General features: G+C 41.9%; 1 protein-coding gene across 2 annotated transcripts in view; it reads left to right on the top strand.

Annotated features, from left to right (window-relative positions):
* The window catches only part of atp1a3a (ATPase Na+/K+ transporting subunit alpha 3a), an 80855-nt gene extending 60190 nt beyond the window's left edge, over positions 1 to 20665 (top strand). For both annotated transcript variants that reach the window (XM_061930910.2, XM_061930911.1), the window contains exons 14-25: positions 5335 to 5527; positions 8543 to 8718; positions 8811 to 8947; positions 9019 to 9169; positions 9239 to 9407; positions 9472 to 9626; positions 13352 to 13475; positions 13548 to 13693; positions 13782 to 13912; positions 18996 to 19097; positions 19191 to 19282; positions 19366 to 20665. In XM_061930910.2, the coding sequence (XP_061786894.1) occupies positions 5335 to 5527; positions 8543 to 8718; positions 8811 to 8947; positions 9019 to 9169; positions 9239 to 9407; positions 9472 to 9626; positions 13352 to 13475; positions 13548 to 13693; positions 13782 to 13912; positions 18996 to 19097; positions 19191 to 19282; positions 19366 to 19394 (1605 nt within the window). In that variant the 3' untranslated portion in view covers positions 19395 to 20665. The remainder of the gene's footprint in view (positions 1 to 5334; positions 5528 to 8542; positions 8719 to 8810; positions 8948 to 9018; positions 9170 to 9238; positions 9408 to 9471; positions 9627 to 13351; positions 13476 to 13547; positions 13694 to 13781; positions 13913 to 18995; positions 19098 to 19190; positions 19283 to 19365) is intronic.
* The last annotated feature ends 278 nt before the right edge of the window (positions 20666 to 20943 follow it).

The raw sequence follows: 20943 nt of genomic DNA, 5'->3' as shown, positions 1-20943 counted from the left end.
CTTATTGTGACCCAAATTATCATGGTTATCGGTATTATCACATTATTTTTAAATGTGCTCAAAATTTTTAAAATCCATCCATCCATTTTCTACCGCTTGTCCCGTTCGGGGTCGCAGGGTTGCTAATTATACTGACATTTTTTTTATCACGTTTGATTTAAAAAAAAAAACACACACATCATGTAATATGTGATGTCTAATAAAAAGGTTATCGTTACCCATATATTAAAAGACAATTATTTGTGTTTTTGTTCATTAATAGTATCAACGTTTCAGCTTTATCTCATTACATGATGCCTTTATCTCTAATTTTACATTTTCATAGAGAGGTATTTTTCTAAGTTATGTACATGTACTGTACATGCTGTATCGGGACAGATCCATTAAGAGTTTGAGCAGAAATATGTCAAATAGGAATTAACTATACACCATAAATCACGAGCAAAATTAATGTTTTTTTAAAGTAATAATTTTGTGAAATGAAAAAAAACTCACAAGTAATGTAAAACAACAGCAACAGAGTGGTCAAAAAAATCAACAGGAGTGATGTCTCTCACATCTAATACACAATCTGCCTACCTGAGCGTGTTGGTAATTCAGTCTGCATTAATTTTGATTAAATGACAAAACATTTGAGCTAGTATTGGAACACTGATAAAGTTAGCAGGTAAATAAAGGACGAGTGACCATCCCAGTAAACAAACTGCAATGAATAAGTTGTGGCAACGTTTCCCACACATCACCTGCTGCTTGGGACAAATGCGCCTGTCTCCGACATTGTCCACACCTGTCGTCATCGAATAACAGCAGTGCGCTCTTAAACGCAGGCCGAGACACAGTTGAAGTCAAATCGAGTGAAATGAAATGAAACAAAGCGATCGACTCTGTTTACCCGCAGGGAACATCTCCAGGGCAAAGTCCATTTGGTTGCATCCATTTTTTCTCGAGCCAAATGACACCAGCGCACATTACTTCCGTTTCCCGGAAGTAAGCAGTGTTGCCTAAAAAAAAAAAAAGACGTTTTTTTCGGTAATTAAACATTTAAACGGTATTACTAACCGTCTAGAATTTTACCGCAGTTACATCCCTTCAGCCATAACACGAGTTAAACCAGGGCACTATAATACGCTCACCTGGAAATGTGGTCTTTCATCACATACCTATTGTTGCATGGCCAAAATAATAATCATGCTTATTTTTGTCAATTTTTAAATCCATCCATCCATTTCCTACCGCTTATTCCCTTCGGGGTCGCGGGGGGCGCTGGAGCCTATCTCAGCTACTATCGGACGGAAAGCGGGGTACACCCTGGACAAGTCGCCACCTCATCGCAGGGCCAACACAGATAGACAGACAACATTCACACACTAGGGCAACAATCATGATTATTAATTACTATGATTCAACATGTTGGATAAAACAAAGTGTTAGGGGGTGATCATGGCATAATGGAATTTGTAATGAAGGGCTAAATAAATACTTAAAATATATTTGAGATAAATATTTGTGTTTTTGTTCATTATTAGTATTAACATTTCAGCATTTTCTAATTACATGTTGCATTTAGCTCTATTTTTTGATGATTTTTGCGGGCCATAAAAATCAGCCACGTTCATCAATTGGACACCCCTGCTTGACCTAATCCTTGGCAGTGTGAAACATGTATATCAAATGACAAAATACAAACATATAGCGTCATTTAGAGTCTTTTAACGCGCCATTACATTTTCTAATTCCACGGATTTATACGCACACGCAGAGGGTGTATGAATTCCACTGGGCAGCACATCTCGCCAGAACTCCAGCGAGAAATTTTGGCACTCGACAGAAAAGTGTCTCCAGACTAGAGATGTAACGATGATAGATTTTGACAGTGCGACTATAGTAATAGCAACAATCACGGTTTCATGGTTATTAAGCATTGATTAGTTTCACATCTAAAAATGTATAAAATCACATTACTTAAAGACTTTGATGTTATTTAGTACTGTCAGAAATGGACGTCTTCTACCCTTTTCTGCCGAACCAACATATCTCAGCATTCAGTTGGACAGAGCGCTCACATTGTTAGCAAAAAGCTAACAACACGCGTTGGGCTTTTGAGACGACTGGCTGGATCGAGCTGGGGTGTTGGCGGTGTTATACTTCGTACAGCCACCCTTGCCATGGTCCACTCTGCCGCTGAGTACTGCACACCTGCTTGGTGTCGTAGTACTCCCACTCGTCTCATAGATAAGCCGATTAACGACGCTTTGCGTTTAGTGACTGGATGCCTGCGTCCCACACCAACGGACAATCTTTCCATCTTAGCAGATATTCAACCATCTGAGCTTCGTCGCAAGAGACTTAGACTTAGATTTGCTTTTTATTGTCATTCAAATTTGAACTTTACAGTACAGATAAGAACAAAATTTTGTTGCATTAGCTCATGGTAGTGCCGGATAAAAAAGCAATAAGGTGCAGATATAAATAAATAGATTACTGTACAGAAATATATTGCACTTTTTCATATGCATCCAGGTTTATGGATGTATGTTATATTGTCTTTATATTCCAGCGGAGTTAATCAATTTTTGGGGGGAATTGAGGGGATAATTATGATGCGTTCAAGAGTCTTACGGCCTGAGGGAAGAAGCTGTTACAGAACCTAGAGGTTATGCTACGGAGGCTGTGGAACCTCTTTCTAGAGTCCAGCAGTGAAAACAGTCCTTGATGGGGGTGGAAGGAGTCTCTGCAGATTTTCTGAGCCCTGGTCAGGCAGCGGCTTTTTGCGATCTCCTGAATAGGAGGAAGAGGAGTCCTGATGATCTTTTCCGCTATCCTCACCACTCTCTGCAGAGAATTCCAGTGTGAGGCATTGCAGGCTCCAGTCCAGACAGAGATGCTGTTGGTCAGTAGGCTCTCTATAGTGCCTCTGTAGAATGTGCTACAGAGGCACACTGTCTCTAGCACGCGAGCACTGGAGCCTGGGCTTCATGATTGGCTTCTGTCTCCTCCTCTTAGAGGACACCGGCAGCTTAAATTGAGACACCCATTTGTCCCTGCTGCATTGGAATCGCTAAATGACTTTAACCAGTCAAACGGCAGTGTAGCAAACTGGGCGGACTACAAATGGAACATGGAATGGCGGGGAATCTATTCCATACTTCATGATTACATCCCTGAGGCCAGTATATCACCACCTGCATATGCTTTCCCAGGCCTGCTTGGGTCAGGCTTAATCGCCTTTGCACTGGCGTCGGCCTCTTCCGCTCAACTATGTGCAAATGGGGTATGGCTTCATCTGCGGCATGTGAGTCTGGTGCAGAGGAGCAGACTGCAGACCACATCATAACATCCTGTCCAATATACTGCCATCCTAATGGGAATCGTGGTCTGGCAGCTGTGGATGAGAGCTTGGTTAGTTGGCTGTTTAACACTTGCCCAGCTGTATAGTGGTTACACCTCTAATTAACATCTTTATCCAAATGAAGAAGACTGTCAGAAATAACTGTAATCAAATAACTATAATAACAGTACAAAATAATAAATATAAACAAAAAGTATCATTAATAAAAAAGAAATAAGGGTAATATTAATATGAAACCCAAAACCAATTAAGTTGTCACTTTGTGTAAATCGTAAATAAAAACAGAATACAATGATTTGCAAATTCTTTTCAACCTATATTCAATTGAATACACTGCAAAGACAAGATACTTAATGCTGAAAGGTACATACAGGTTTTGGAGCAACGTATGTTGCCATCCAAGCAACATCTTTTTCATGGACGCCCCTGATTATTTCGGCAAGACAATGCCAAGCCACATTCTGCACGTGTTACAACAGCGTGGCTTCATAGTGAATGAGTGCGGGTAGTAGCCTGTAGTCCAGATCTGTCTCCCATTGAAAATGTGTGGCGCATTATGAAGCGTAAAATACAACAACGGAGACCCCGGACTGTTGAACAACTTAAGATGTACATCAAGCAAGAATGGGAAATAATTCCACCTGAAAAGCTTCAAAAATTGGTCTCCTCAGCTTCCAAACGTTTACTGAGTGTTGTTAAAAGGAAAGGCCATGTAACACAGTGGTAAAAATGCCCCTGTGCCATCTTTCTTGCAATGTGTTGCTGCCATAGAATTTTAAGTTAATGATTATTTGCATAAAAAAATTAAGTTTCTTAGTTCGAACATTAAATATCTTGTTTTTGCAATCTATTCAATTGAATATAGGTTGAAAAGGATTTGCAAATCATTGTATTCTGTTTTTATCTACGATTTACACATCGTGCCAACTTCACTGGTTTTGGGTTTTGTATGAGGCAAGATGAACTTTATTGATGCCCCAGGGGAAAATGTTAATCATGTGGGTCATTAACTGTCATCCATGCCTATTTATTCATTTTTAATAATCTATTTTATGCTGTGCTAATAATAATTGGAATGCACAAAATTAGATCCCATGGTACAGTGCTGTTATTCTACAATGTTATGTTAGTGTTTTACACTTGCTATATGAACATACTATGCCTATAGTTTAGTCAACACATACAAGAAGAAGCAATCTCTAATGTTAAATGGTCACTGAATTACAGGAGAACCTGTTTGTTTACACTAAATGGACTCAACGCTAAGCTACTGATTGATACCATTATATTCTTCATGAAGTAACTTGCTACTCATATTTAACTCTGTTATTATATCTTACTTTTTTTACTATTTTTTTTTTTCATGCAAGTTGTGACAAAATTAACGTATGTAATGTCTGTTTATAGTGAGTGAGGAGGCCTGAAACACACGGTTTAGTGGAGCCTTTGGGATTAGATAACTGATGTTTTTAATCACGGATGGTAGTAAAACGGTTAATCGTTCCAGGCTATTTAGCACGATGGCCAGCTTTTAGTCCTGCTGATGCGACTCCAAGGAGTGTTGTGCAGGCTTCTGCTTGCCATCTAATAACACCAGTGTGGTCTTTAACGCACGTCGAGTTAGATGCCACGTGAGTGAAACAAGGAGACCATCTGCAGCAGCCGGGAAAAAGAATGTCAGCGCTGACTGCCGAGGTGGTCCTGGAGGTGGTCCTGGAGCTCTGTGCCCATTTACAATGGACTTGGGTGTGGGCATGGGCACATTTACGGGGCTTTAAGACAATCCGCTATTGCTTTTCTGTCGCTTCAGCTGTGAAAGTGCCCGATTTGATACGCCGCGTAGCCTCCTTTTTAAATGTTGATATCGTCATTGATTAACTTTGTTTCAACGTAGCAGTCAAAATCATGATTGTGATTAAAATTTGATCAATTGTGCAGCCCTACACACATCTCATGCCAAATATGCCCTCATTCCGCTTTGTCAGCTCTCCATTCACGAGGGCGAGGAGGAAAACGACAACCGCTATCTCCTGGTGATGAAGGGGGCTCCAGAGAGGATCTTGGACCGCTGCTCCACCATCATGCTGCAGGGCAAGGAGCATCCCATGGATGAGGAGATGAAGGAGGCCTTTCAGAATGCCTACCTGGAACTGGGAGGACTAGGGGAGAGAGTATTGGGTAAGGATGATAAAGTTGCGGCAATATTATTTGGTAGAGATTGACCGATATGTTTTTTTCAGGGCCGATACCGATTATTAGGAGTCCAAGAGGCCAATAACCGATAATTGAAGCTGATATTAATTTGCAGTAAAAGTTATTTAAACAACAATACTATGTCAGTAAACAGCTGAACGTCGAACCAGTAGCGACATAATGTTTTATGCGGCACTAATGTGGTTAATTTAGCAACCAAAAACAAAAGAGAATTTTACAAACACCTGTATTACATGTGTCTAAGAGGAGCATCAACATTTTCAATTCAATATATGGGAAATCTCTTGGGAAAATTGGTAATAATATGCAATTTTTCTACATCACAATAACTCGCCATCTACTCAATTTTATAACATTTAAAAGCAGTTTATGGATTCAATACATTGTAAGGTTTCCTTGTGAGGACCCTTAAATAATTTAAATAGAAAATTCTGGGCTCCTTCACGTAGTTGAGATATTTTTAAAGCTGGCTGACATCTTTTCTTCCTGGATGTTACAGAAAGTATGAGAATGGTTGACATGCTGCCTGCTCTTCTTTACTTATACACTATAGTGCCATAAGTATTTGGCCGCCCATCCAAATGATCAGAATCAGGTGTCCTAATCACTTGGCCCGTCCAAAGGTGTATAAAATCAAGCATTTGTGAAATAATGGGCCGCTCTCAGGAGCTTGGTGATTACCAGCGTGGAATTGTCATAGGATGCCACCTGGGTAACAAATGCAGTCGTGAAATTTCCTCGCTCCTAAATATTCCAGAGTCAACTGTCGGCTTTATTATAAGAAAAGACTTTGGGAACAACAGCAACTCAGCCACAAAGTGGTAGGCCACGTAAACTGACAGAGAGGGGTCAGCGGATGCTGAAGCGCATAGTGCAAAGAGGTCGCCGACTTTCTGCACAGACAGTTGCTACAGAGCTCCAAACTTCATGTGACCTTTCAATTAGCCCACGTACAGTACGCAGAGAGCTTCATGGAATGGGTAGTGGCAGAGCAACTGCATCTAAGCCATACATCACCAAGTCCAACGCAAAGCGTAGGATGCAGTGGTGTAAAGCACATCGCCGCTGGACTCTAGAGCAGTGGAGACGAGTTCTCTGGAGTGATGAATCACGCTTTTCCATCTGGCAATTTGATGGACCAGTCTGGGTTTGGAGGTTGCCAGGAGAACGATACATTTCTGACTGCATTGTGCCGAGTGTGAAATTTGGTGCAGGAGGAATTATGGTGTGGTGTTGTTTTTCAAGAGTTGGGCTTGGCCCCTTATTTCTAGTGTAAGGAACTTTGAATCCTCCAGGATACCAAAACATTTTGGACAATTCCATGCTCCCAACCTTGTGGGACCAGTTTGGAGCGGGTCTCTTCCAACATGACTGTGCACAAAGCAAGGTCCATAAAGACATGGATGACCGAGTCTGGTGTGGATGAACTTGACTGGCCTGCACAGAGTCCTGACCTGAACCCGATAGAACACCTTTGGGATGACCAGCTGGACTGCTGCTGAGTGGTCCAAAGTCATGTTTTCTGACGAAAGCATATTTTGCATTTCCTTTGGAAATCGAGGTCCCAGAGTCTGGAGGAAGACAGGAGAGGCACAGGATCCACGTTGCCTGAAGTCTAGTGTAAAGTTTCCACCATCAGTGATGGTTTGGGGTGCCATGTCATCTGCTGGTGTCGGTCCACTCTGTTTCCTGAGATCCAGGGTCAACGCAGCCGTCTACAAGCAAGTTTTAGAGCACTTCATGCTTCCTGCTGCTGACCTGCTCTATGGAGATGGAGATTTCAAGTTCCAACAGGACTTGGCGCCTGCACACAGCGCAAAATCTACCCGTGCTTGGTTTACGGACCATGGTATTTCTGTTCTAAATTGCTAAATTGGCCCGCCAACTCCCCTGACCTTAGCCCCATAGAAAATCTGTGGGGTATTGTGAAAAGGAAGATGCAGAATGCCAGACCCAAAAACGCAGAAGAGTTGAAGGCCACTATCAGAGCAACCTGGGCTCTCATAACACCTGAGCAGTGCCAGAAACTCATCGACTCCATGCCACGCCGCATTAACGCAGTAATTGAGGCAAAAGGAGCTCCAACCAAGTATTGAGTATTGTACATGCTCATATTTTTCATTTTCATACTTTTCAGTTGGCCAACATTTCTAAAAATCCCTTTTTTGTATTAGCCTTAAGTAATATTCTAATTTTGTGACACACGGAAGTTTGGATTTTCATTTGTTGCCACTTCAAATCATCAAAATTAAATGAAATAAACATTTGAATGCATCAGTCTGTGTGCAATGAATAAATATAATGTACAAGTTACACCCTTTGAATGCAATTACTGAAATAAATCAAGTTTTTCAAAATATTCTAATTTACTGGCTTTTACCTGTATATTGATATATAATGTAGGAACCAGAAATATTAATAACAGAAAGAAACAACCCTTTTGTGCGAATGGTTTTTTTTTTTGGGTTGGTGCACTAATTGTAAGTGTATCTTGTGTTTTTTATGTTGATTTAATAAAACGAAAAAAACATTTTATATTTATTTTTTTATTTCTTGTGCGACCCGGTACCAATCGATCCACAGACCAGTACCGGGCCGTGGCCCGGTGGTTGGGGACCACTGCCGTATAAGATATCAAAACGTATTTGGGAAGAATTATTGACAATAAGAGTAATACTTTTTCTTAAATACATAAAAAAAAAAAAATTGGGCTCCAGCAAAAAAATATTTTTCTCGTGGAGGGCAAACTGGCTGGTGCTTGAGCAGTGCTTATTACTATCTGCTAAACACTGGTGCCATGTGTATATTTTATCTGCTGATGTAGTTCTGTTGTAGTTACCAATACCGATATACGTCAAAATGCAAAACATCGGCAGAGATAATCGGCCCCAGTCAATAATGGGTCGATCTGTATTATTTAGTGAGCGGACCTTATGAATATGTTCTGTTCTGTACAATCCTGCGTCTTCATCTTCCTAGGTTTCTGCCACATGTTCCTGCCAGAAGAATCGTACCCAAAAGGTTTTGCCTTTGACACAGACGACGTCAACTTCCAGACGGACAACCTTTGCTTTGTAGGCCTCATGTCCATGATTGACCCGCCCCGTGCCGCTGTGCCTGATGCTGTGGGCAAATGTCGCTCTGCTGGCATCAAGGTGGGCTCCACGTAAACCTTGACATGTCCTTTGCTCCCATCTAAAGGCTTGTACCTGTGCTTGTCCTCATTTCTGCCTCCTCCCGTCCTCAGGTCATCATGGTGACTGGGGACCATCCAATCACCGCCAAGGCCATCGCTAAAGGCGTGGGCATCATCTCTGAGGGCAACGAGACTGTAGAAGACATCGCCGCACGTCTCAACATCCCCGTGAGCCAGGTCAACCCCAGGTGTGAGACAAATATATACTCCATCACATTCATTCAGCAACAGTTTCAAACGTCCTTGTATGCTGTTGTAGGGATGCAAAAGCCTGCGTGATCCACGGGACAGACCTGAAAGATCTCGACCAGGACCAGATGGACGACATTTTAAAGAATCACACCGAGATAGTCTTTGCCAGAACATCCCCTCAGCAGAAGCTCATCATTGTCGAGGGCTGCCAGAGACAGGTCCATTACAAAATGAACGATAACGGCCTTGTCCAGGTGCACAACATAAACTTACCTCCATGTTGTCAGGGTGCCATCGTGGCTGTGACGGGCGATGGAGTCAATGACTCTCCTGCCTTGAAGAAAGCAGACATCGGTGTCGCCATGGGAATCTCTGGCTCAGACGTCTCCAAACAGGCTGCTGACATGATCCTGCTGGATGACAACTTCGCCTCCATTGTCACTGGAGTAGAGGAGGGTGAGAGAGGAGGAGGTTGACTTGAATGACGACTTCAAGCCAACAAAAATATTTGTCATTGCAGGCCGTCTCATCTTTGACAACCTGAAGAAATCCATCGCCTACACACTCACCAGCAACATCCCTGAGATCACCCCCTTCCTGTTCTTCATCATGGTCAACATCCCTCTTCCTCTTGGCACCATCACCATTCTCTGCATCGACCTGGGAACTGACATGGTGAGTCCAGCGCCACTTCATGCAGTACAGTGCATGTTTTTAGAGTGCATACTTTAAAGGCCACCAGGTGGCAATGTGGTACAACTATCTGTCTATCACACAGTGACTGGAAAGGGATGAAGTACACCACGGCTATTCAACTAATTGTTTTTTCTTGAGAAAGCTAAGACCCGGGAGACTGGACATCTCCTTTCACTAATATTCTTATTTTGAGAGCCGGCATTATTTGGTTTTAGTATATTACTATTGTCAGAGTTACACATTTCAGCAAGAATATAGCTCTCTTGTGCAAAATACAAATGTCCATTAGAGTGGATGCTGGCCTTCTGGGAAAATGTCAATTCAAGGATGTGTTTAAATGGTGATCGACCTATTATTGGTGGAAATATTTGGCATTTTGACATTTGGCAATTTGACAATGGCCTTTTTTTTATTAATATCAGATCTCTTTTTTTATTATTCAGTATTTAAATAAAATAAATAAATAGTGAAGTCGATAACCGCTGCTCAAGCAGCATCTCTTTTGACCTGCATGAGAAAAGTTGCATTTTTGCTGGAGCCCAATTTTTATTTTTATTTTGGATTAATTTAGGATTTAAAAATACTCTTATTGTCAGTAATTTTCCCCAAATATGTTTTAATATCTGACTTGGCATTTATTAGAATTCTTGTGAGAATTGTTCTGTCGACTCATCTGCTTTCACCTCGACACTCGCGTAGCTACGCCACTTCTTTCTCTTTCTTATGTGCTGATTGCCTACAATACATCTCCTCTGCTTACCTGTCAAAACTTAAAATTTCTGCCGGAAGTCCAGTTTTTGTCCTTGTTTTCTGGCGTCTTCCCAGTCCTGCTTTGTTTGTTTTCCCTACTGCAGCTGTAGAGTCGAGCTCTTTAAAGAAGCGCCATTAAAGGGACCTGTGTTTTGCATGGATAAGGGCAATTAAAATGTCAATGGCAGGGTGCTTCATCTAACATTTTACCGTAAACATATTCCTCACCTTCCCTAAAGTTTGCCGCTGTCAATTGGCGCGCATTGTAGTGATGGTCTTACAAATAAGTAGCACTGGGTTTGAATTCCGGTCGAAGCTGTGTCAGGAAGGTTTGCAAAGTCCTGTTTTAATTATGTTAAATTTGTTATTTTTCACAATTTTTTTTAATATTTAACAATTTATTTCCCATTAACTAGTTTGAATACAAAACATGCATCAAATTAAATTCAAGTGTAATCAAAAAAGTATAAAAATCTTTTTACATAAATGGAAAAAGTGGGAAGATTTCTTCTAAATAAAATTCTGCTTATGGCCCTAATTTTTTTGTCAAAAGTTTACTAGAGTTATGGTCCCGGTGCCGTTGTGTAGTTGAAAAAGGGACTCGTAACATAAAGGACGGACACTATGGACTGGTTAGTTCTTAGTGAACAGTTTATTTTACAAAAGAATTAAAGAAAAAATTATATTGTAGCTAATCAAGCAAGGCTTAGCTGCATAGGCGGTGCGCCGTCATCAGCTGGAGTGAGCAAGTGAGAGAGAGAGAGCTTTAGGCTCCACCTCAAGGCTTTATCTCCCAGGCGCCCATCTGCTATCCAAACACAATCTATTAAAGGGAAGAACAATTAGTCAAATGACACACCGGTGAGGACGTACATGCGGTGCACGTAACAACCAGGGAAAACTTGACAGGTTTTAATTGCATAAAATTGTAAAAGAAGACTATGGTGATAGGGATGTAACGGTATTAGAATCTCACGGTATGATATCATCATGGTATTAAGGCCATGGTATGATATTATTGTGGTATATGTCCAAGAAAAAAAGATGCTGTAGTGTGTAAAATGAAGTGTCAGGGCTGGTTAGGATAATAAACATACTTACTGTAAATGCTCATATTGTAATCATATTTATTACTACAAACATGTAATTGTGCAGGGACATCTACTCTTTCAAGCAAATATTAAACATTACACATTGATGTCTTTAAATTGACAATGTAAACATCTACTGACGTTTAGCTTAGCTGGCTTCAAATATCTTTTCTGGGCGATTTGGTTTATGAGGTGGCGACTTGTCTCGAGTTTATCCTGCCTACTGCCCCCGAGTGCAGCTGGATAGACTCCAGCCCCCCGGCGATATCGAGAGAAACACACGGTAGGAAATGGATTGAGGTTTTTTCAAATAGCTTTTTCAGTTTTCACGTATTTCCTACTATGAATACTTCACTTCCTGGTTTTGGCGTTCCATGTAGAGATGTCCCGATATTGTCCAACTCTTAATTACCGATTCCGATATCAACCGATACCGATATATACAGTCGTGGAATTAACACATTATTATGCCTAATTTTGTTGTGATCCCCCGCTAGATGCATTAAACAAAGTAACAAGGTTTTCCAAAATAAGAGAACAACTTCAACTCAAGTAATGGAAAAAAGTGCCAACATGGCACTGCCATATTTATTATTGAAGTCACAAAGTGCTTTTTTTTTTTTTTAACATGCCTCAAAACAGCAGCTTGGAATTTGGGACATGCTCTTCCTGAGATAATCCTTACACCCACTACAACTATGGGAAATACTCCACTTTGACTTTCACAAAGTGCATTATTATTTTTATTTTTTTTAAACATGTCTCAAAACAACAGCTACAAAAACAATGAAGGCACACAGCTTCAGTCCAGAGTATACTAGAGTAATAAAGTAAACAATAACATAGTCCTCCTTTAGTAGACTGCCTGGCATACTGTATAACAGGAAATTATAAACTGGGCTCAATCTGCCCTGCTCTAACGTATTTGTATGAGTAACACAAATGTGCTGCAAGCGAGTGGTGAGTGCTTGAAGTGGCCTAGCAGTCAGCCAGAGCTTCTGAAATGCTGCGTTGAGACAGGGCACCTCCGTTCACTGCAAGCTGCATTCGGTGTTTGCTTTTCATCCATCTTCCACTTGTATTCATCGTGTATCTCCTCGTGATACTTGAAGAGGTGGGAGATCAAATTGCTCGTATTAAAGGAAGACGTCTTAGTTCCTCCTAGCATAACCAACTTTTTGCAGTCATTGCAAATTGCCAGTTTTTTATCCATCAGACACACTTTAAAATAATCCCAAACCATAGACATGGTGTCGTTAGTCAGTCACCGAGCGAGGTCGCTTGTTAGCCACGGCTACAGCACCGGCAACAACACACTCTTGTTGTTGTTCTGCTCCGCTTGCAGCGGTTTGATGAGGTCATCAAGCGTCGCCAGTAAACCTCTCATGCTACAGTCGTCAACTCCTGTGTTGTGTCTGTGGGAGAGAGGAGAGGGGAGGGGCTGCTGACAGGAAGACGCAACTGCTCTGTAATTCTCTCTACGTCTGTGTTTTACCGGATATGTACCGCTCCGTACAGCGGCGTTTTAAAAAGTCATTAATTTTACTTTTTGAAACAGATACCGATAATTTCCGATATTACATTTTAAAGCATTTATCGGCCGATAATATCGGCCGGTATCGGACATCTCTAGTTCCATGCATCCATTTGGTTGCTCCCACGCTGAGCAGAGAATTCTGGTAGATTTTCAGACCCGGCCGATGCTAAAGGACCAGAAAAAAACTACTCACCAAGTTTTCATTTGATATTGTCACACGTCACAACATTATTGTGAAGACTTTAAAACTGCAATACCGCAGTATCTACAATACCGTGACACCCCTAATATGCAATGATTATGACATTATTTGTCTATGACTTTAGGTGCCGGCCATCTCTCTGGCCTACGAAGCAGCAGAAAGCGACATCATGAAGCGTCAGCCCAGGAACCCGCTGAGGGACAAACTGGTCAACGAGAGACTCATCAGCATCGCTTACGGACAGATCGGTTGGTACCTTGTTTGTTTTACTCACTCCATTTCTGTTAGCTTTTTCACTATTAACCCGTTTGTGAATTTAGGTATGATTCAAGCTCTCGGAGGCTTCTTTGCCTATTTTGTCATCATGGCTGAAAATGGCTTCCGGCCCTCTGTGCTAATGGGCATCCGGCTCAACTGGGACGACCGCTCCAACAACGACCTTGAGGACAGCTACGGCCAGCAATGGGTATGAGACCGCGTCCTCGCACAGAAAAACACTTGGAGGCAGAAAATACGAATGTTCTAATTCTTCTTCACGTCCCACTCGCACTCAGACGTACGAGCAGCGCAAGATTGTGGAGTTCACGTGCCACACAGCCTTCTTTGTCAGCATCGTGGTGGTGCAGTGGGCCGACGTCATCATCTGCAAGACCAGACGCAATTCTGTCTTCCAGCAGGGCATGAAGTGAGTCCATGTTTGCTATAATAGGGCTTGAAAGTGTGATGTAGTAAATGCAATGCATTGTGGGTCTTGAGGGCCTCTGAATAGCTTATTTACATGGCAGAATACAAAGCTCTTTGCTAAAGTTTTGTTCTTTTCCTTAACAAGTTCAAAACATGGCGCGAACAAGTTGCATCAATAACTGCCTCAATTGTTGTCATGAGTAGAGATGTCCGATAATGGCTTTTTTGCCGATATTCCGATATTGTCCAACTCTTAATTACCGATTCCGATATCAACCGATACCGATATATACAGTCTTGGAATTAACACATTGTTATGCCTAATTTTGTTGTGATGCCCCGCTGGATGCATTAAACAATGTAACAAGGTTTTCCAAAATAAATCAACTCAAGTTATGGAAAAAAATGCCATCTTGGCACTGCCATATTTATTATTGAAGTCACAAAGTGCATGATTTTTTTTGAACATGCCTCAAAACAGCAGCTTGGAATTTGGGACATGCTCTCCCTGAGAGTGCCTGAGGAGGTTGAGGTGGGCAGGGTTGGGGTGGGGCGGGGGGGCAGCGGGAGGTGTATATTGTAGTGTCCCGTAAAAGTTAGCGCTCCAAGGGGTTCTGGGTATTTGTTCTGTTGTGTTTATGTTGTGTTACGGTGCGGATGTTCTCACGAAATGTGTTTGTCATTCTTGTTTGGTGTGGGTAATTTGTTTTTGGTAACATTTAGTGGTCACAATAATTTGTAAATTAAGGTCATGTTGCAGACACGTTTGTTACTGAATACTTTCTAATACGCTTCTGCCTTGGAGACTTTGTAGGCCTTTATACATAAGTATTATGCAACTGTAGTTATTTGATACTTGTTTATATTGACAAAACTGCTGTTCGAAATGTGTCCACTGGATGTCGCAATAGCAATTCAAGTATAACCCACGACATACATGACAGTGGTTAAAGATGACGTGTCAGCTGACTTTAAATGCACTCTGGTTTGGCTGCCGCTACTCCAATCAGCACAGGTGCGTGCAATCAGCTGCTCCTGTTGTGGCTGGCATCAGATAGTGGCAGTATCGACCCACAATGGGAGCGGCGTGGCGCAGTTGGGAGAGTGGCCGTGCCAGCAACCTGAGGGTTCCTGGTTCAATCCCCACCTTCTACCAACCTCGTCACCCTTGCTCCTGATGGGTCGTGGTTAGGGCCTTGCATGGCAGCTCCCGCCATCAGTGTGTGAATGTGAATGGGTGAATGTGGAAATAGTGTCAAAGTGCTTTGAGTACCTTAAAGGTAGAAAAGCGCTATAACCCATTTACAATACCTTCTTTCATTGCAAATTATCCACTCAACAGATAAAATAAGGAAAAGGCAAGATGCAAAGACTTACCGTATTTTTCGGACTATAAGTCGCAGTTTTTTTCATAGTTTGGCCGGGGGTGCGACTTATTCTCCGGAGCGATTTATGTGTGAAATTAACACATTACCGTAAAATATCAAATACTATTAGTTGGCTCATTCACGTAAGAGACTAGACGTATAAGATTTCATGGGATTTAGCGATTAGGAGTGACAGATTGTTTGGTAAACGTACAGCATGTTCTATATGTTATAGTTATTTGAATGACTCTTACCATAATATGTTACGTTAACATACCAGGCACGTTCTCAGTTGGTTATTTATGCCTCATATAACGTACACTTATTCAGCCTTTTGTTCACTATTCTTTATTTATTTTAAATTGCCTTTCAAATGTCTATTCTTGGTGTTGGCTTTTATCAAATACATTTCCCCAAAAAATGCGATTTATACTCCAGTGCGGCTTATATATGTTTTTTTCCTTCTTTATTATGCATTTTCGGCCGGTGCGACCTATACTCCGGAGTGACTTATACTCCGAAAAATATGGTAGTCAACTTGACCATCATCTTTGTAGTTAGTTCTATGCAGTTGGTTAAATGCACGATGCGCGTGCCCTGAACTCCATTTTGTTTCTACATTTGTTGTTTTTTCTATTATATTTCATACTTAAATCTACTATGTTCACATTGGTTAAGTTTGTAGTTATGTGCCTTTAATTTGGCTATTGTGATGTAATTTTAATAACTATTTTGTTAATATTATAATTGGAATATTTGAATGATGATAAATGAATGTGTTGTGGCAGCATGCGGATTTCACCAATGCGGCGGTTTGAAGAAACACTCGATTGCTTTTCCAAACGTTTTTAATGAACTGCCAACATGGGAATGCTAAACAGGAAGTGCTTAAAGTTTAATGGCTTTGTAAAAACACTGAGACAAAGTCGAAGTTCTTGTGCTCTTAATGGTGTTTTTGAAACTGCACCATTTTTTTCCCTCAGAATTCCCACTTCAACTACCTTGAAGTGTTTTGCCAAGAGGATTAGTTGTGATCTGTACATTTTCAGAATGTGCTTGTTCTACTTTTGGCCAAAGTAAGACAAAGAAAACAATCTGAAGTTGCCTTTATTTTTAAGTTTTAATGTCATGATTTTACCAGTCCGGCCCGCATGGGAATAGATTTTCCTCCATGCGGCATCTGAGCCTAAAATGAGTTTGAAACTCCTCTGTTAGCGGATTATCCACATATGGTAGAAATGTACACAAAGTGCTTTGCGTGAGTCCGCCATTGTGGTCCAAGTTGTAGTCAGTAAGTTTCTTCTTTTTCTTTATGCTCTTGTTGTGGGGCAGACTGTCTCGTATATGCACATACATCCTCCGCCTTTGCCATTCCTAATACAAAGTAGTGTATAGTTCGAACTTATATCTGTCAGTAGACTCTGTATGGAAGCGCTAAGAACTACAGCAAAGATGACAGGGAGAAGACGCTGTCAAAGTGGAGACATATAAATAAGGCTGCTCACAAAAGGTGCATCCTGGAGAGAAGGTCAGAAAGCAGCTTGAAGACGTTTTTTTTGACCAACGAACCACCATTACACGTTTTATAGGCCACAAGACAGGGTTTTAAATGTAGAAAAATAATCATATTATTACCCTCTTAAATGGTAAAGTGGGGCCCATTAAGATGGCTACCATGTAAATGATAGTGATAAATGGGTTGTACTTGTATAGCGCTTTTCTACCTTCAAGGTACTCAAAGCGCTTTGACACTACTTCCACATTTACCCATTCACACACACATTCACACACTGATGGAGGGAGCTGCCATGCAAGGCGCTAACCAGCACCCAGCAAGGGTGAAGTGTCTTGCTCAGGACACAACGGACATGACGAGGTTGGTACTAGGTGGGGATTGAACCAGGGACCCTCGGGTCGCACACGGCCACTCTTCCACTGCGCCACGCCGTCCCCTGTACACGCGTTGCTCAGCATGGCTGCTACAGCGCGCTGTGTTGACTTATAGCTATGGTCCACACACGTTTTGTGAGCAAGGTATTAAAATGCCTTGTACTATCTTGGACCAAAATCAGAATGGTTACTGGCTTATAAATCCCCAATATAAAGACGTGTTGGCCAATGTTCCCTCTAATTTTTCATGTGTGTGAGCAAACACAAAAACTCCCTGAGCATTCAGTGGAGCCCATGTGAGCAACATCAGACGTGCACACTGTGGCTACACCAGCAGCACACCTGTCCCAAACCTGACTAAATAACAAGTTCAATCTCCATCCATCCATCCATTTTCTACCGCTTGTCCCTTTCGGGGTGGCGGGGGGTGCTGGAGCCTATCTCAGCTGCATTCGGGCGGAAGGCGGTGTACACCCTGGACAAGTCCCCACCTCATCGCAGGGCCAACACAGATAGACAGACAACATTCTTTTATTATTATAATCAAGTGACTGCTGTCATTTCCATGAGGTTATTTTCTAATGTAAGTGTTTAGGCCCACTTACAATGACAATAACAAAAAATATTGTTTTTCATGAACTGTGTACTTGTATTGTTTGTCTGGGTGGAGGTCCTGCTTTGGAAATAATTTGTACCCCTTTCAGACATTGCATTTAGTTCCCATTAAAACATTCACATGTTGCACAATGAGATGTAAGCAGGGGATCATGTGTACATTCCTGCAACTTCCTGTCTGTAAAAAATATATTTTTATTAGTATTTATTTAATATACTAACAGCATTTCATGATTAATATTTATAAATTAAGATTCCTAATAAATGACACTATAGAATAAGCACACATTTGATTGGTAAATAATAGTGTAACGACCTGGAATTACACTTTATGTGTGGTGTTGGAGTTGTCCGACTTGTTGCGTGGCTGTAAACGCATCACTGGCTAAGTGCCATATGTGCATGTGTTGGCGCAAGTGAGAAAGAGCGAGCGGCTGCTGTTGATATAACAAAGTTGGTTTTGGTCTGGTTTGTACTACTAATGTTTTGGTGATGTGTTTATGGCCGACAATAAAGAGTTTTGCTCAGTAAAGTGATCGATGGAATTCATGTCCTCAAAGCGTCTCGACAGACGTTACAATATTTGAACAAGATGACGAAAACTGTTTTCTCTGTCGTGTCCGTGTCGTGTCGAAAATTGTAATGCGCTTATTTTATTTTTTTATTTTGTGCGTGGCATAGATTTGCCGTGCGCAGAGGATGCTTGAGCAGTGCGCAATTGCACAGGCGCGCACATTAGAGGGAACATGGGTGTTGGCTAAAGATCCCGAATGGAAAAACAAGCTCAATGCAGACTGTGTTAATTCTCTTGACATATACAACATTAGGATCTCCAACAATTAATTCCATAATTTGTTTACAAGATACATAAATGTCACAAGAATGTTTGTATTTTCATTAAAGAGTCTGGAAAAAGTATGAACATTGATAAATTTAAAATCTGCAGGAACCCTGTTTTATCCAATTGTGCTTTCTACCAGTGGCCACTAGGTGTAAGTAAAGACTTGACTTTCATTCTGGCCAAAAATTAGATTATGGCTGCACATTGGAAATAAATTCACACGAACATGTCATCTAATTTGTAAATATCTGGAGAGAAAAAACAAGCCGCCATTTTGGACTGGTTCGGCATGACGGCTGATAATTCCTCCTTAACAATGTTTATTATTGTGTATTTGACATCGTTTTTTTTCTCCTGTCATTTTCCTCCAGGAACAAGATTTTGATCTTTGGCCTGTTTGAGGAAACGGCCCTGGCTGCCTTCCTGTCCTACTGCCCTGGCATGGACGTGGCACTGCGCATGTACCCGCTCAAGTAAGTGTTGAATCGCCACTGATCTCCTCGTTCGTCAGCGAGTGCCACGGCTTCACCTTCTCCTCGCCAATTGTCCTCGCTGTGCTCGCTCAGGCCCAGCTGGTGGTTCATCGCCTTCCCGTACAGTTTCCTCATCTTTGTTTACGACGAGATCCGAAAACTCATCCTGCGCCGAAACCCTGGAGGTAACGCACAAACAATAAAATGCCCTCTTTAGTTTGTGCTGACTCTGCTGTCTTCTTCTTCTTCTTTTTCTTGGCGTCTGCAGGTTGGGTGGAAAAGGAGACGTACTATTAAATTATCAAAGCGTCATAAACGTCTGATCCTCCTCCCCCAGCCTCTCCCTCTCTGTCTGTCCTCTGCCTCCCCTCTTTGACCTCTCACTGGACCTTTCTCAAGCCCCGCCCCCGTCTGGCCTCTCCTGCACTCGCACCAACGGCTAATTGGCACGTGAAGGCCGGCAACCGTCCGTTGTTGTTGTTGTTGTTGTTTACGTTCAGACGAGCGCACGTCGGCATGGTAACAAACCGGTGCAGCTATCGACCGCTTAGAGCGCTGTGCCGCTCGACAAGATGTTTACGCTTCCTCTATTCTCTTCTTAAAAAAAACAAAAAAAACGCCACGTTGTCACCAGGACCAACGACAAGGGGAGAGCATGTTGGCTTGGGAAATGCCCCTAACAACATTTTCTCCATCCCTGTACAGCACCTTCCTGCCAGCCGCCGCCATCGTGCCGATGCTTGTTGCCATAGCGCCCCAAGCCGCCGCCTCCACTTTCAAAACGATACCTGACTGTATGCCGGCTACTTGCCAATGTACCAGACGGCGAAGGGGGTGGGGCACATTTTTAGTTTTTTTATAAACAAGTTTTTTTGTTTTTGTTCGTATCCAGCTTCCGTATCACTGCCAACTTCATCCCTCCTTTTTCTATCTGCTCACTGCCAATCTTCTACTGCCACTCCTCTTCCTCGCCCTCCCTATCAACCAATCTCAATCTCCCTGGAAAGGTCACTTCCTCCTATCGCCCCCCTCCTCCTTGTGTTGTTTTCTAACAGATGACTGTGTGGGTTGTTTTTTTGTATTTTATTTTTTTTAATTTTACATTTGCGTGTGAGTGCGAGAGCCGCTAGGTTTCATTTGAACGTGACAAAGCACACTGCCCCTCCAACCCCAACCCCACTGCGCCCGTTTTATATGTCCCCGTTTATCAGTTTGCGAACGCCGTGCAACATCCGCCGTCCTCGTAACCCTCTTTCTTTCACTTACGTCCCACTCCTTCCCCAGGCTCCGCCCCTTTATTCCCCACCTAACCCCGCCTCCTGTTAACAAGAAAAAAAAATGTCAATCTTTCTGTGTCCTTGGGAAAAGAGATTTCTCTGCGATTTCATTATTTTCATCAGTGTAAAAGTGCGACACCTTCACTTGTGTAACAGCAGCAAAAAAAACACAAAAAAGAAAAACAGAAGAAATTATATAAAATTGAAAGATTTCTCTTTTTCCACTAAGGTTTCCAGTTTGTTTTTGTGTCATGACAATGGAAATAAATGCTGTGAACAGTTGTCACTGATGCCTCGCATGTCCCAGCCTCTCTTTCGGCAAACTCATTTACAGTGTAAAAGATGAAACGTGATGATAACCTTAGAACTGGCACTAACATTCAGTACATTACGGCTCACGCTGTAAGTGGAGAACAACAGAATGGGAGGTGTGTGTAGGCGATGTATGAAGCTACTCATCTCCGAAGTACAGCAGACAATCTGCACAATCTTCACAAACTAATCGATTCCTTAAGTGAGTGATGAGAACCGATTCCCGGTTGTGAGCCGTTTTTTTATGCACATACAGA

This window comes from Nerophis lumbriciformis, linkage group LG37 (genome assembly GCF_033978685.3).
Source record: "Nerophis lumbriciformis linkage group LG37, RoL_Nlum_v2.1, whole genome shotgun sequence".
Taxonomy (NCBI): Eukaryota; Metazoa; Chordata; class Actinopteri; order Syngnathiformes; family Syngnathidae; genus Nerophis; species Nerophis lumbriciformis.
The sequence above is the reverse complement of the archived record's forward strand: the minus strand, read 5'-3'. Positions and strand labels throughout refer to the sequence as shown.